The sequence below is a fragment of the Leuresthes tenuis genome, unplaced genomic scaffold (genome assembly GCF_036924035.1).
Source record: "Leuresthes tenuis unplaced genomic scaffold, fLeuTen1.0.hap1 SCAF_7, whole genome shotgun sequence".
In the NCBI taxonomy this organism is placed as follows: Eukaryota; Metazoa; Chordata; class Actinopteri; order Atheriniformes; family Atherinopsidae; genus Leuresthes; species Leuresthes tenuis.
The window spans coordinates 16,587,714-16,601,997 of record NW_027325361.1 but is presented as its reverse complement, the minus strand read 5'-3'; the positions used below and the strand labels follow the sequence as shown (position 1 = coordinate 16,601,997).

Genomic DNA, 14,284 nt, shown 5'->3' with positions numbered 1-14,284 from the left:
CGAGTCATGTATTTCAGAAAGTTATGGAGGTCATGTTAAATTATAAGGCTGCTTTCTTTTGTCCAAGAGCCTTTTTAGATAGTAATGCTGTTGTGGATTGTGCTAAAGGGCGAGATTGGATTAACATGCATGAGCTGCAGAAATAAAAAGACCATCTGAATGGAAAAGACACATTAAAGCGCTTGTGACTATGGTTGATATGCTAATGACTTTTCTAAATGTCAAAATTTAAAGGTGAAATTATATAGATATCACCGACTGAAAGAGAAGAAACATGTCAATCATCCCATTTTCCAAAATAATTGAGTGTTCTGTTATTGCGTTTTAAATGGCATGACTAATTGTCAGGCTTAATTGTGGTTGTTACAGAGGTAAAATGGATACATCTGTGCCCACACTGCACTACTCTTCATTCAGACGCTTTAGAAGACTAAAAATGAAACCTTACATCAACTTGTTTTTGCAAATGTTTTCGAACAATTTATTAATCTCACTGCTGATCTGATTTTCCCAGCTCATATACACTGTTGTCATCCTATCTGCTCTGCGCTGCAGATGTGTTGTTGCTGTTAAGCCGGGCTGTTGCTCAGTGGCAGTCCCTGGATTCTCGCTTTCTGTCATCTGATTTAATCTGATCTAGTCCAGTCTAATGTAATCTAATAGGGTGGGATTAGCCTGATGCCGAGCGGGGAATCCCACAGAGAATCCCTGCAGTCCCTAGACAGCATAAACTGTCTGCCTTGGCCTTGATTCAGCACTGTATTCTCCCCCTGGTCTAACATTGCTGTTTATCTAACACGATATCCATAATGGTTTAATGTGTTTGTTATCGACGGTAGGTCCATGTGTATTTTTGTGTGTGTCATTAATAGAACCTACAATTGCACCACAGCTGAGCTAAGATTAGAAGTGTTTGGATAAGCCAAAAAATACTGCGAGTGTTTACTGATGCCACACGGTATCTTCCAAACAGCATCATATCTGTTTACTTTCTGATTTATTACTTAATTAGAAAAACACGTTATCTCTTCTAAATTAGACTAATTTAAATTGTTTTTGTGCTTGGTCTTTGATAGTAATTTTTCAAAGTAGCTCGAGCAATACTCTCCCTATTTTAGCCGTAATCAGTGGGCCTATTCTGAAGCATGCAAATGCCATCTTGTGGCCAGGATATTTGAAGAGAGCTTAGAGATTAAGAGTTACAATGCACACATTTCAAGAATACTACAGAACAGAATTTTTAACTGTAGATGGGTGTTCGGCTGCCTACATGGAATACCAAATGAAAACAGGCATTTTTAGTTGTTGTTTAAAGATGGAAAAGGCTTAAGGTTGTTCACACAGTGTAGCATTCTGGGTTCACGGATTTTCGCTTTTACACTTTCATGACACAAGAGATAGCCTCAAGTTGTTCCTGAGTTAAAAGCGGTTCGTAATGATAGAAGACAACGCTGCATCTCTGTCTGACACTATCACTCTTTCACACTTCATGTCTCTCCTCCCACTACTTTCTTTCCTTGCTTTCTCTCTCCACAACAGACTGAAAAGCCTAAAGGTAACAAGGTAAATTAAAAGGCAGTGCAGTAATTCTAAAATTAAGCTTGCCGTTCTTTCGTGTCACACCATTCCTACGTTCTGCCACTACACTTGGCCCAGAGATTCACATTCTCTCGGGGCGAAATGTCTCTCTGAAGTGTCTCTTACTCGGTTTTCGCTGCTGCGGTTTCCTCCACCGTGACACCTTCGATTTTGTCAGCAATGGCTGCGATGCTGCCTTCCAACTGAGGTGTGAGGGGAAGCAGCATGCCAAAGGTGCGAGAAGCTCACAGTGACACGTATGCACACAGTCTAAGACACATTTATCCAGTGTGCGCTTGTGATTATTTTAATCTTCGCACTAAGTTTTTCTAACTTTTCCTGCACACAAGCACACACTCCTGTTTCACACATGCACCACACTTGTACACAATACCGCTCACAGCTTGAGGAGGTGTTGATGGATTAGACATCTGGAGTTGGCTGACAAGGAGAGAAAATGAGGGAGAGCTGTACAGTGAAGAAAAGAGGAGCAAAAAAGAGGCAGACTCTGGAAAGGTTTAGTGAGGCAGCATGCAGGAAGGAAGCAGACGGAAAATTGCCCGGCAGCGAAAAGGGAGAGAGCTACAGAGAGGAAGACGAAGGAGCCGAGCAGATAGGCTGAAGAGGAAAATGTGTGAAAGAAAAGTGAGACATGGGGAAAGCCAGCTGTTCCCAATCCTGTTGTCTCACAAGTGGGATTTCCATGCCATTGCTCAAGGATACAACTGCATACGCACTGTATTTGTTTGATTTTAACCTTGTTCGATGACTTGGGTCTCCACTTGTCAGAGGTCATGAGAGTACTGGAAGAAAAAGCTGCTTCAGTCAGCAGCAATGCTAAAGGGATTTACAAATTTTCACTGCCAAAAAGATTGTGTCAACAGATGAAGATTTCGTAGAAGTTCTGTAGTTAAGAGTAACTGAGGGGAGCTGCAAAGCATAATCAGTTACTGCCATTTGCTACATTAGAAAACATTGTTGAATCTTTAAGTAGAGGAATAAATGACTGGCTGATTTCTTTGGAAGTTGATTGCTGTTATGTTGACTTGATAGTCGAGGGGAAAGACATCTTGAAATCCAAGAAGAAGAAAATAAACCTCTCGCCTTTATCATGAAGCCAGGCTTTCACTGAGAATATTAAGTGGCTCTATTGTCCCAATCCTGAGCTGTCTTTTGAAAGTGAAACACCTGTGGTTTCCACTCATGGGGAAGTTTTTCTTAGTGTCCCTGAGCAAGCAACTGGATGAGGCACAAGGTGTTATCTCTCTAGTGTTCGAAACAACTAAATCTTTTCCTAACAGTAATCCCCATGGCAAGGAAGAAAAATACAGTCTCATTTTCCTCCCTATGGATCTAATGATCCACGCCCTTTCTCATCTACAACATACACACATGAAAGCGTTGTAACACTATGATCTCTTTAGATTCTAGCCACCTCTGATTTTAATGCTTGATAAGGACTGGAACCTTGATTTATGTGTTCAAGCTCTAAGACTATTTATTTTACCCTCCCAGGTGTCTTATGCACGACCCAGCTCAGCCTCCATTCGTGACGCCAATCTGTACGTGAGCGGCCTGCCCAAGACTATGACCCAGAAGGAGCTGGAGCAGCTCTTTTCCCAGTATGGCCGCATCATCACCTCCCGCATCCTCGTCGACCAGGTCACAGGTATCCATGGGGCAGGGTCTCCTTTATCCTGACACTTTGACACTGTAACATGTAATAAGTCAGATGCACATCAAATTGGGTCATTATAACTCTGTATTCTGTTTTTAATTTAAAAACAGTCTGTCATCACTTTCAAAGGGTTATTGTCTTCTTTTTAAACATAAGTAACCTTTCATGCTATATTTTTGAGATGCGTTTGTGGCACAGTTTGTCACATTTTTCATTTGGTCATGATTAACAGGAGGTACAGTTTAAATAAAGCTGTAAAAAACTTGGATTGATATGGTAATATAAATTACCTCATTAATATTTTTCGTTGGGAAAATTGAATTAAAAACCCTCTGGCTGCAGATTCTAAGTGTCATGTTGAGGTCATACCAGTCAATCTGTAATGTTCACACAATAATAGAATTTCCCGAAGATGCCTCTTCCCATTTGAGCCAAAGTTGCTGTGCTTTCTGTGATTAGCATGGCTGTTTCAGAGTGTTGAGAAAAAAAATGAGGCTGGCTAAGAGAAAAATTAATTAATTTGCTTGCTGCACTTCCATAAAAAATTAATAAAGAAAAGCAGGTGTAATTACAGATGCTGACAGAGTCTGCATCCAAGACACAGTACTTTATGCTAATAATTCGACAAAACAAAGAGCAGACATTACTGGACAACTGTAAATATTCTTATATGTGAAATACTTTAATCAATCCAGAAAAATTCATAGATAGCAGAGCAGAAAACCTGTTTTCCCATTACTACTCTAACATTTAAGTGTCTGTGAAATTGAATTATGATGATATGATCATCCATTACACTGTAATTTTCAGGAATTAAGTGAAATCATTGTTAATTGAAATATGCAGAACTTATTCAGTATGACTGAAGGTTTGTCTGACGGCAGTGCATATGAGTGAAGTTAAAGAGAAAGTGCACCACTAAATCAAACATAAATACTTCCTCTGACCTATAGTGCAATTTTGAGTTTGAGTTCCCAACTTTTGTAAATATTGACTGGAATGTTGTTGGCCTTCTTTTGAATAGCACTGAGCACTTTGGTCTCTGCTCTCAGTCCATCCATTCAAAGCAATCTTTTGTTTGTGTTCTTTGAGTCAACTTGGCTAGCTTGCGGAGATAAGTTAACACGTAACAATTAGCCCAGAGGACATGAAAGTTTACTTCCAGTTGCTCTCCAGTGCAGACCTCATTTGTGTGCTTTTATTTGCTCAGTCATACAGCTGATGGTTTTAATATGATAGAAAAACAGATAAATGAAACTACATAAAACTGGTCATATTTTTTTAAGAATCTTCTTGAATAACATTGCTTTTTCAAATGTTTTTTAGGCTGATTGCCATCCATTCATCCTTACAGCTGTTATTTCCAAAACTCAACATGTCCCACCAGAGGAAGAAAAATACATATATTTGGGAGTGAACTCTCCCTTCAAAATAATTTATTCCATTTATTTTTTCACATGCGTGTCAAGATGTCTGCCAGTTTTGGAAAAAATATTGATTTCACTCATGTCTTTCAACTCTAGTGCTTTCTAAGCATTACCTAACGAGTCACTGAGTGACCCAAACAGGCAATTTTGCCATTGAAAAAACAATCATTACACAAGAGGCACAAAGCTGAAAAATTTACATGCTCAATTACACATTCCACTACATCCAAAACACAGAAATGAATCGCATCAGCCCATTGTATTGCAGAAGAACCCCTCCAGCACGTCTCTTAGATCAATTTCAGTGGTTGTGTATGTGCCTGAAGGCTTCAACCTGCTCCAGCATTATGTGCAATGTGTACTGATGAAGCAGAGAAGGAGCAACATGCCGTAAGCCACACTCATTTGCCTAAGCAGTATAAATCACCGCTGGCAGTGAAGTGCACGACTGTCTGTACACACTGAGCAGAGGAAGAGAGAGGGAAAGAGGAGACAAAAGGGAAATAAAGAGTAAGAGAGGGCGTAGACGAGCAGAGAAGAGGAAATGAGGAGAGGCAGGATGTGAACAAAGAGCTAAGGAGGATGGAAGCTGATGGTAAAGGTGGAAAAGATTCTCCGTCCAGCTACATTTAGATGACATGGGCTAACCTCCTGCCTCTCTGTTTCACAGCTACATTAACATCTCAGATTTTTAGCTTATAGCTCAGGCTCACCAGAGGCAGTTCTAGTTAGAGCAAGGCAAGGTTTTCAGGCAGTCACAACACGTATGACACACAAGACCCTCAGCAATTCAATTGTGCTCTTTCTTGACTGGCACAAGGTCATTTTCGAGGTGAAGAATCACATGTCCAGATGAAACACAGCAACACACCCACCAGAAATATTTAACTGAAGACATAGATGATGTCTTTCATGCAGGTTCCTTTCTTATCCTGTGATTTAAAGCTGTCACTTTAACATGTCTCATTAAAAAAGACATCAGAGCCACTAAAATCTTTTTCCTGAATTCTGGTAACTGTCCACGCAATGGCATTGCTTTACTCACAACAAGCAGATACTGGAGTGTACGCTACAAACCTGCTGTAATTACTTCTCACCATTTTGTCAAATTTATTGTCTGGGAACAGGAAGAATACATCGAGAAAGGACAAGAAATTCTTCAATTAGGGGCAACTATTTCATTTAAAAAACAAGCTAAAGCCAATTTCCAGTAGTAACCTGTGTAATTTTTTGGTCCAGTGAAAATAGTTGGACATAGTTTCTCTCAATGACAACAACACTAGAGAAACTGAGTTAAACCGAACAGCATATCTGACTGCTTCCAAACTCATAATGTTTGGAAAACCTGTTTTTATTTTTTATCCCTGTATCATGTAGAAGACAGGAAGCAGAAACACAACTTGACCAAATAGGTATATCGGTCAGTATAGACATAGTGCAGGAGATGTTTTTCAGCCCACTAACACCCTCATCCACACTAATTGCTATCCTAACGACTACCCTGGCCACCTGCCTCAGAACTGAAACACACACACATGCTGTATATGCACACACACAAACAAAGATAATGTGAGAGAGGGATGTTCTGCAAGGTGCCCCCAGAGGGCTGAGGATCAGCAGGAGAAATGTTAATGATTAATTAGATGTTAGAGTTGCGGGTGATTAAAAACATGGAGGACTTTAGAGCGGCCCTGAGAGTAGTGTGCTGGTATCATTGACTCATCTTTTTCTTCTCTCTGATACTGTACAGACAGAAGAAACACACCCACCCACACACTCACTACCATTAAGACAGAAATGGGCTGCAAATTAATACTCTCCTGCGACTCCTTGCACAGAACAAAAAATAGAAGAAGAGACCGAAAGAGAGAGAGAAAGTAGGAGTCAAAGTAAGTTTGTGCTCTGTATCACACTCATTTGGAGACGTCAACAAACTGAGCTTATACCTGCATTGTCACAGTGACCATGTTGTAAAAGTGAAAAGGAATGTTCTTAAAACTTCCGTCTCCCGGGGTCATGTCCCCAGTATTTATTGAATAACAGATATAATCGGTGTCTAAAATCAGATTCCCTCTGTGATTGACTTTTCCTACCAACCTGTGGGCTGATTTGAATCGCATTGAATATTTGAACTGAATAGACTTTAGAGTGGATTGATGCACAGACAGAAATACATACTGACAGCAGTGTTTTGGAAATTTGTTGAAGTAATGGATGTTCTCCAGTGACCATTGGCAGATGGGCTGATGATCCACAGCTCCTGCTCTGCTAAATTGGGAACATGGAGTCTGTTCTCTAAATGACCTCTTCATCAACAGGATGCACCCTGCAGTCACTCTTCTGGTCGTGAACACAAGAAGCAACTTAAAAAACATGACTGTTGGCATCATTTACGGTCAGAGGCAGCTGAAACAAAATCTACTAAAACCGCCAAATTGCCCCAGAGACTCAGGGAGTGAACATAGCATTGACTTGACAAGGGTATCTCTCCATCTCATCCTCACCCTCCTCCCTCCCTTCCTCTGCATATTGATTGCTTCTGAATGGATAAGCATATTCTTTCTCTTTATCAGTGCAGAAAGTGCCAGGTTCCCTCCCTGTCTCTCCCTCTAACCTTCAGGGAAGGCAGCCAGAATGTGATTTTGTGCTCTTACAGCTGGTTTAGGCAATCCTCAATTTGAAACAGACATAATGTTAGAGACAGCTTTGAATCAATAGGTGGCTATCCCTTGTCCGTGCTCCCAGACCTGTGTTCACACAGAGGTCAATGCTTACCTGATCAATGACTGCAAATACCATTGATCCACAAGTATGACTTTTGTAAACAACAGCTCTAATGTGAAACTTAATTGCTGCTGAGTGTGTTTAAGAATTGACTGTGAAAAGGCTGATGCCACATAGCCTAATGTGGGACAGAAGGTTTTAGTGAGAAAGATTCCCATGGAAACAAGTGACAAGCATTCATCCTGTCATATAACTCACGATGGTGATTACTACTATTACTGATTTTCAAAAGAAAAGTTGCTTTTCTATTTGTTTTCTGCATCCCATTGGCATTGAATCGATTGAAAAAATGCAAATAAAAATAAAATACACAGTGAAAACTCACTGTGTCTGTACACACAGTTTACAGCAATCGCTCAAAAAGCCTACGGGGAAACAGGCTTTGCCTGGGGAGGTGCCTGCACACCACGTCAGGCTTGACACACATTTTCTCTAGGGATGAGTGATATTTTGACATCTTCGATGTGTTGCTGACAATTAACTAAGTGCGGCTGCTGCATCTTATGTAAAAAGCCCAGGATACAGAGTGAGTTTTACAGAGTTTGAAGATGGAACTGAGGGTTACGTTCACTGGCATATCCATAGATCCCAACTCATTGCACGAAAAAAAAAGTTGGGAGTCATGCCCCATGCACTATTAAGGCCATGCAAGTTTTTCTCATGGCATAAACTTAAACTTTTCAGGGAAGCAGATGAGCTGTTAGGCAATCAGGAAATGCTGTGGCAGGAATTTAAGGCTACACAGCTGTTTATTCCTGATACCTTGAGTTCCCTTCATGTTGTGTGCGGAATTGCTCTTACATTCCCGATTAGACATTGCACATAGTGAGTTCTGATGTTGATTTTCTTCTAATTGATTTCTCCAAATGTTTAATTGTTTGCTGATCATAACCATTTAGATTTTCTTCTAACCACATTTCATCCCTGCAGATGAGTAATCACAACTATCCTGACAAGTTTTAATGAAACATTGGTTAATTACATAAAGGTTTGACCGCTGTTAGCCCAATTTCTGTCGTTTCAACTCAGTTCATTTGTTAGGTTGATGTAAACCAAATAACTTTTTGCCAGCTGAAACACATTAGTCATAGCAGTACTTTCCCAATGCGAGGCTTTTATCTGTTTGCTTCGTTAAAGTGGTGACATGTTTTTTTGGGCCAGAAATTGTACATACAATTGAAAAAAAGATTTGAATATGTTTAAGTTGTTGCATTCTTTCTTTATGAACATTTCGCACTCTGCCCGAAGTTATTTTGGTTGTGCCGTTGTATCTTAAAATGTGGCAAACAATAATCATCCATGTCTGAAAGCTGTTCATTTACTTCATTATTGCTTATTGCCTTAAAGTATGTAGGAGCTTGTCCGAGACAAGGAGTCACATTATACGAGTTATTTAATGCACAAACACGTAGAATTACAAATATGCTTTCATCAGCATGCAATGTGCCGTTTAGAGCTGAAATTATCATCGTAGATGTATGGTCCAAGTCTACTTGTCATGTCAAATGTTTCCACCAAACAGTTAAAAGACTAAATAGAATAGGATAACATGACTTTAGCCATAGCTGTTTTAGTTGTAACACTAACATTACTTTTGCTGCATAGCTTGGAATGAAAGTCAGAAAGCACACAGCTTTAGTCCCTTCCATGTGGTATTTTTAGATGAAAAAGGAGACAGGGCAGGAGAGATAAAAGCAGAACTGGATAAGAACAATCAGTGACATCAATTTACGTGTCTCAAGATTTGTGTTCAGACTTTAATTGGTTCAACTTGTCGCCAGGAGGTAAGAACCGACCACTTTCATATCAAATGTGTTTCTAACAGTCAATCAATCAACAAATCTTTATTTGTATAATATGTGTCAAATAGTGTGAAAATCAGTGTGCCTTAAAAGTAAATGTCGACCATAAGAAACAGATATAAAGAATCATCTAGATTAATACACTTGAAGAATTTATTGAATACAATAAAATGTAGGTATTTAAACCGATAAAAAGATGATCAGCTAAAATCATCAGTTGGAAATAAATTTGACATATTGCACAAAATTGTTTGATTGCTGTAAAATAGTACAGGGCTAATAAATAAACCAGAAAATAATTATGAGCAGTTCAATACCAATAAAATTGAATGTAAAATAAAACTTAAAGTTTAAAGATGATAAGCCACAAAAACTAATAATACTAAAACCTTGAAGTCATAAGACACTATTTTTAGCTCCTCTCACATGGCTGCTGCTGCTGTTTGGAGCAGACTGGCTGAAAGCAGCATTATTACATGTTTTTGTTCTACAGTTTAAGGTGAAGACCCAAACGATCTGCTGGGACTTATAAAATAAGAGCTCATCTGAGAGGTAGTCAAGTGTAGGCTGTAAAGTTCCTTATCCATTGTTAAGAAATTAAAATAGGTGTCATCGATTTTAGATTTATTGTACTCTAGTTTTAAAAATTTGAAGTAGTCTCTGTGTTGCTCAGGGAGAGAAACGACCTAATTTCTTTAGATGACGAAGACTTGAAATAAAAATCGGAGTCAAAAATCTCCCCTTGATTTTGTCCTTCTTGGCATGGGTTGAGTCCTAGTCTATTTAGTTTTGGGGTCAGTTTCCTTCCCTGAGCCTTTGAACACATGATCATAGACTTGTGTCTTTATTTTACTGCAGCCTGAAGTTGGTTGCACATGATAGAGATATGGTACGTACATGTGTGCGAACACTTTGATGTTTGAAAGCTCCAGACTGAATGTACAGTCCTGCTGCCTTCAGATAGCTGGAACGTTTTGGTCATTTGAAGTGAGAGCTGTGCTATAAACCAAAGGAATTGTGAATCAGAAGCCATCAACAAAACTTCAGTATAGACCTTGTAGTGTGGATTTTAATTAGAATTAATTTGGGATTTGGAATTAGTTTTTTGGTTGGTTCCCTACTGGTGATGCTGCAATGAATAGAATTTAACCTTCCAGCTCTGTGTAACATGGAGCTTAACATTTTTGCCCTGTGTACAGAAATATCAAAACAATAGGCCTCCCGATGTTGGAGAAATGCCACATTATTGCATTTCTTATTATGGTCCCTCTGGTGCCATGAAAATGAAGCCCTGGAGGCCTCCTGCATGGCTCTACTGTCTGATTTCTCATGGAGTGTTTCTTTCGGTTGGAAAATATGTATAAATGGTCCATAGATGTCTTGGCAAAAATTGGGCTACATTTAAAAAAAAAATTAAAATGTAGAAGATTTAGCTGTATATTTAGTCTAAGCTTTGTCAAAGACTTTGATTTAATGTTTGCATTTACCCCAGATTTCATTAGGATTGGCAATATAAACTGAAACTGCCCATTTGGGAGGTAAACTTCAGCTTATTTGTGCTTCTCACAATTTACTGAGCTAAACAGCCACTCAGGTAAGAAAAGCACCACCTTTTTTATTATATTGCTGATAAATGGTAACATCTCTTCTTTATAATATATATATATATATATATAATACTCTTTTTTCAGCATAATGTCAGCATGATTTACAACCTTCAGTTGTACAGCTTACATTAACAATGACTAAACTTATATAAAGGCATAAAAGTGGCCTAATTGGCTCAGAGTCGTATGGGTAAATGAGGGATTAGAATAGATGCAAAAGTTTCCTTTTGTTTAAAAAAAAAACTTCTGACAGTGTTCTGTACTTGTAGATTTCGGCTATAAAATATTTTCTTAAAGACAATTGCCCCTCCAGCATACAGTTACTTTGTACTCTCCTCTCTTGACTTGAATAATGACACCATTCTGTATCGCTGTTCTCTATCTGCCGCAGACTCGAGAACAAAACGGTCAAGGTAAAACGAGCGGAGAGGTGCTTCCTCTAGATGGCATGAATCATAATATCATCCCATATCTTTCTGCCCTTACTTTTTTTCCTGTAATCTTCAGTGTGCATTCTGCCTATGTGATAGCCGACACACATGCACACAAAAACCACGTACAGCTACGCACGTCAGTACATGCGTACGCACACACCAGACAGATGGTTGGAGCTTTGCTCTGACAGAGGCTAAAGCACAGGGCACCTCCACGCTTCAAAGTCTCTTTGCCTCTCCTCTCGCTGCTTTTTCAAATGCCATCTGTACTCAGGCACACTAACGTTACTTAAAACAAGGACATTGCATTTTCTTCTGCTTCTCATTAGAAGCCAACAGGAAGAGGAGTTCTTTCTCCCTCTTCCATATTATAAATCCTTTAGAAGGGCAAGACTAATCATTTGATACAGTTGGCACGCTGCAGCTCCTTAAGTAAAAGATAAAAGGGTGTGATGAAGTAGCAGAATGCCAAAAGAAAAAGAATTTGCTTATTCTCTATATGCCTGCATTAATGTGTGTGGCTGTCTACGTGCCTGTATGGGCCTGCTTACAAGAATACAATTCACTAGAAGGATGAAATTCTGTGTGTGTGTTTGAGAAAGTCAGAAAATGTGCGTGTTTCATTACCCGGCAACCAGTTTTCTCACCTCTCTTTTTTTCTGGGCTCTCAGAGGAGCAGTCATTTCTCTTTGTCAGTCAGTCAATGTTTGGAGAAATGATAGTGGGTTTTAGAGAAAGCATGGCTTTGTTTGGGAAGGAGCAAGCAAGAATAGCACGGTTTCCTTTCATCATCATCCTTTTACTGTCACCTCTTAACATTCTCCTCTATCACCCTCTCTCCTTTTGTCTTTTCCTTCCTTACTTCCCATCTTCACTTTTTCCCTTTCTCTCCTTCTTTTCAGTCTTACTCATCCCCACCCCCAGCACTTACATCTCATCCCCCATCCTCTCTCCTTGTGTTTCCCTGCCCCAGACTGAGGCGGCGTGTTATTAGTAAGGCAGCCAATGTGCCTGTCGGTGTGTGTTAGAGAGAGATAAGCACAGGTAGAGAGTTATATAAGCCTCTGTTGATTACTGTGGAGAAGAGGGGGGACAGAAAAAGAGAGTGAGAAGGGGAGAGAGTGAGTGAGAAAGACAGATTGCTGTACCTTAGTAAGTACATTGTGCTCTAATGTCGCCTGTATGGCTGGCTGGTGCTTGATAAGTAGGACCAGGCTTCTGGGGCTGGTTGAAAGGACAGTCATTTGGTTGGACTTCTTAGAATGGCAGCTTGCTTCATAGATTGGAAGTTTGTTTTTCTTGCATTTTTTAAAATGGGAAAAACAAACCCCTTTTCAAGGTTTATTACATTAATCTGGCATGACAGAATTGTAATTCAAAACAAGTACAGAACAGTACACTGCTGTATTTTTTTAAATTTAAACCAGTTAAGTGAATATATCATCAATTTATTGTAGAAAGATATTTGAAGGTCTTTACTTAAAAAAAAAAACAACAACTCTTGTGTAGCTTGTTAACCTTAAAGCTACATGTGTCAGACTCATTTTGAAGCACGTTGATTTTTGTATTTCAGTTTAACATGAAACTGCTCTGGAGCACCCAGAGGCTGAGATACAACCGTTTACATCTTTGGTTCCCGCACCCACACCATTCTGCTTTTCTACTTTTTTGTGGGCTTCAACTACTCGAGTACATGTGGAGGGCTCGCACGCAGATTTGTTTGTATGACAGGTGTTATATCCCACAACTGAAGGTAGAGCCAAAGAGCAAAACTTCTTGTGGAGATTTTCCAGCTGGCATCAGATTTTCCATCCCTAGTAAGAATCTCTACATCTAGAGTTACATGCGAACGTCACAGCGAATCATTTGTAGCATTTGCTGACACTGACTGAGTTGAGTGAGAGTGCTTGCTTGTGAGCGTCGCTGCTTCATTTTCCTTTTTACTGACCTGTTTGTCATTTTTCATTTTTTACTATTGTGGATATGTTTAAATTCACGTGGTATTGACATCAACACAACAATGATTATCAAGACGTTTTTCCCCGCTTTTTATGACAAAAAAAAAAAAAAAGAAGTAATTCCCAGAATGTACTTTTTGCATCACATTTTTGCCTCATCCGTGCCAGAGACACCTGTCTGCAGCTGTGTCTGCAGCATTTCCAGCTGTGATGGTGTTTCTCCTGCACAAAATCTCCTGCTGTGAAGTGGTAGTGTGAGCAACAATTGTGGAATAAGACTGGACCGTTTGTCCACATATTCTCTTGTTTTTTATCTTAGAAAACAGCTGGTGCATGATGTGCATTAATCCACATCAAAATATCCCCTGAAAATGTACACTTCATTAAAGCTACAGAAAGTTATGGTAAACTTAGGAAACTTGCAGACAAACTACACAAAAGCAAAACAGTCCAAAACCTCCCAGGTAATTTTGATCTTTTTAAGGGAACTTTAAAAAAGGCTCAAACTCTTGTTCCCCTCCACACAGTTGAATAGGCTCACAATTAATAACAGCAGTAAAACTTGTGATGTAGCACTCAGTGATCCTAAGCTCCATAATAGCGCTCCTCTGTTGATCTTATCATATCATATCAACCCACCTCATACTACTAAAAATAGACCAATTATTTATTCATTTTAAGTCTCAATCTCTCCCCATTCCACTTCCTGTGTTTTGAAAATCTGTATTGTGAGGAGAAATAACCTCAACTTTAGAAACCTGCATGAATTATTTTTAGGTGAAGAATACATTTACATCATTTGCTGTCTAAAAGAGAGCAGTTTCACAAAGAAGGTTCCGCTCACCCACTACTTCAGATCGTCGTGGACTAGTCCTCTTTCCACACTTCACTCTTAATAGCACCTCTTCAAGTCGCCACAGAAGTGTGTGTGCATGTGTGTGTGTGTTTGTTCCTGGCCTTCATCTGTATGCCAAGCGTTTGTCTGGAGACCCTCCAGCAAAAACCAGCTTAGGAAG

General features: G+C 39.4%; 1 protein-coding gene across 5 annotated transcripts in view; it reads left to right on the top strand.

Annotated features, from left to right (window-relative positions):
- elavl4 (ELAV like neuron-specific RNA binding protein 4) overlaps positions 1–14,284 on the top strand; it is a 72,213-nt gene that overhangs the window by 46,372 nt on the left and 11,557 nt on the right. For all 5 annotated transcript variants that reach the window (XM_072389560.1, XM_072389559.1, XM_072389561.1 and 2 more), the window contains one exon: positions 3,094–3,247. In XM_072389560.1, coding sequence (XP_072245661.1) covers positions 3,094–3,247 — 154 coding nt within the window. The remainder of the gene's footprint in view (positions 1–3,093; positions 3,248–14,284) is intronic.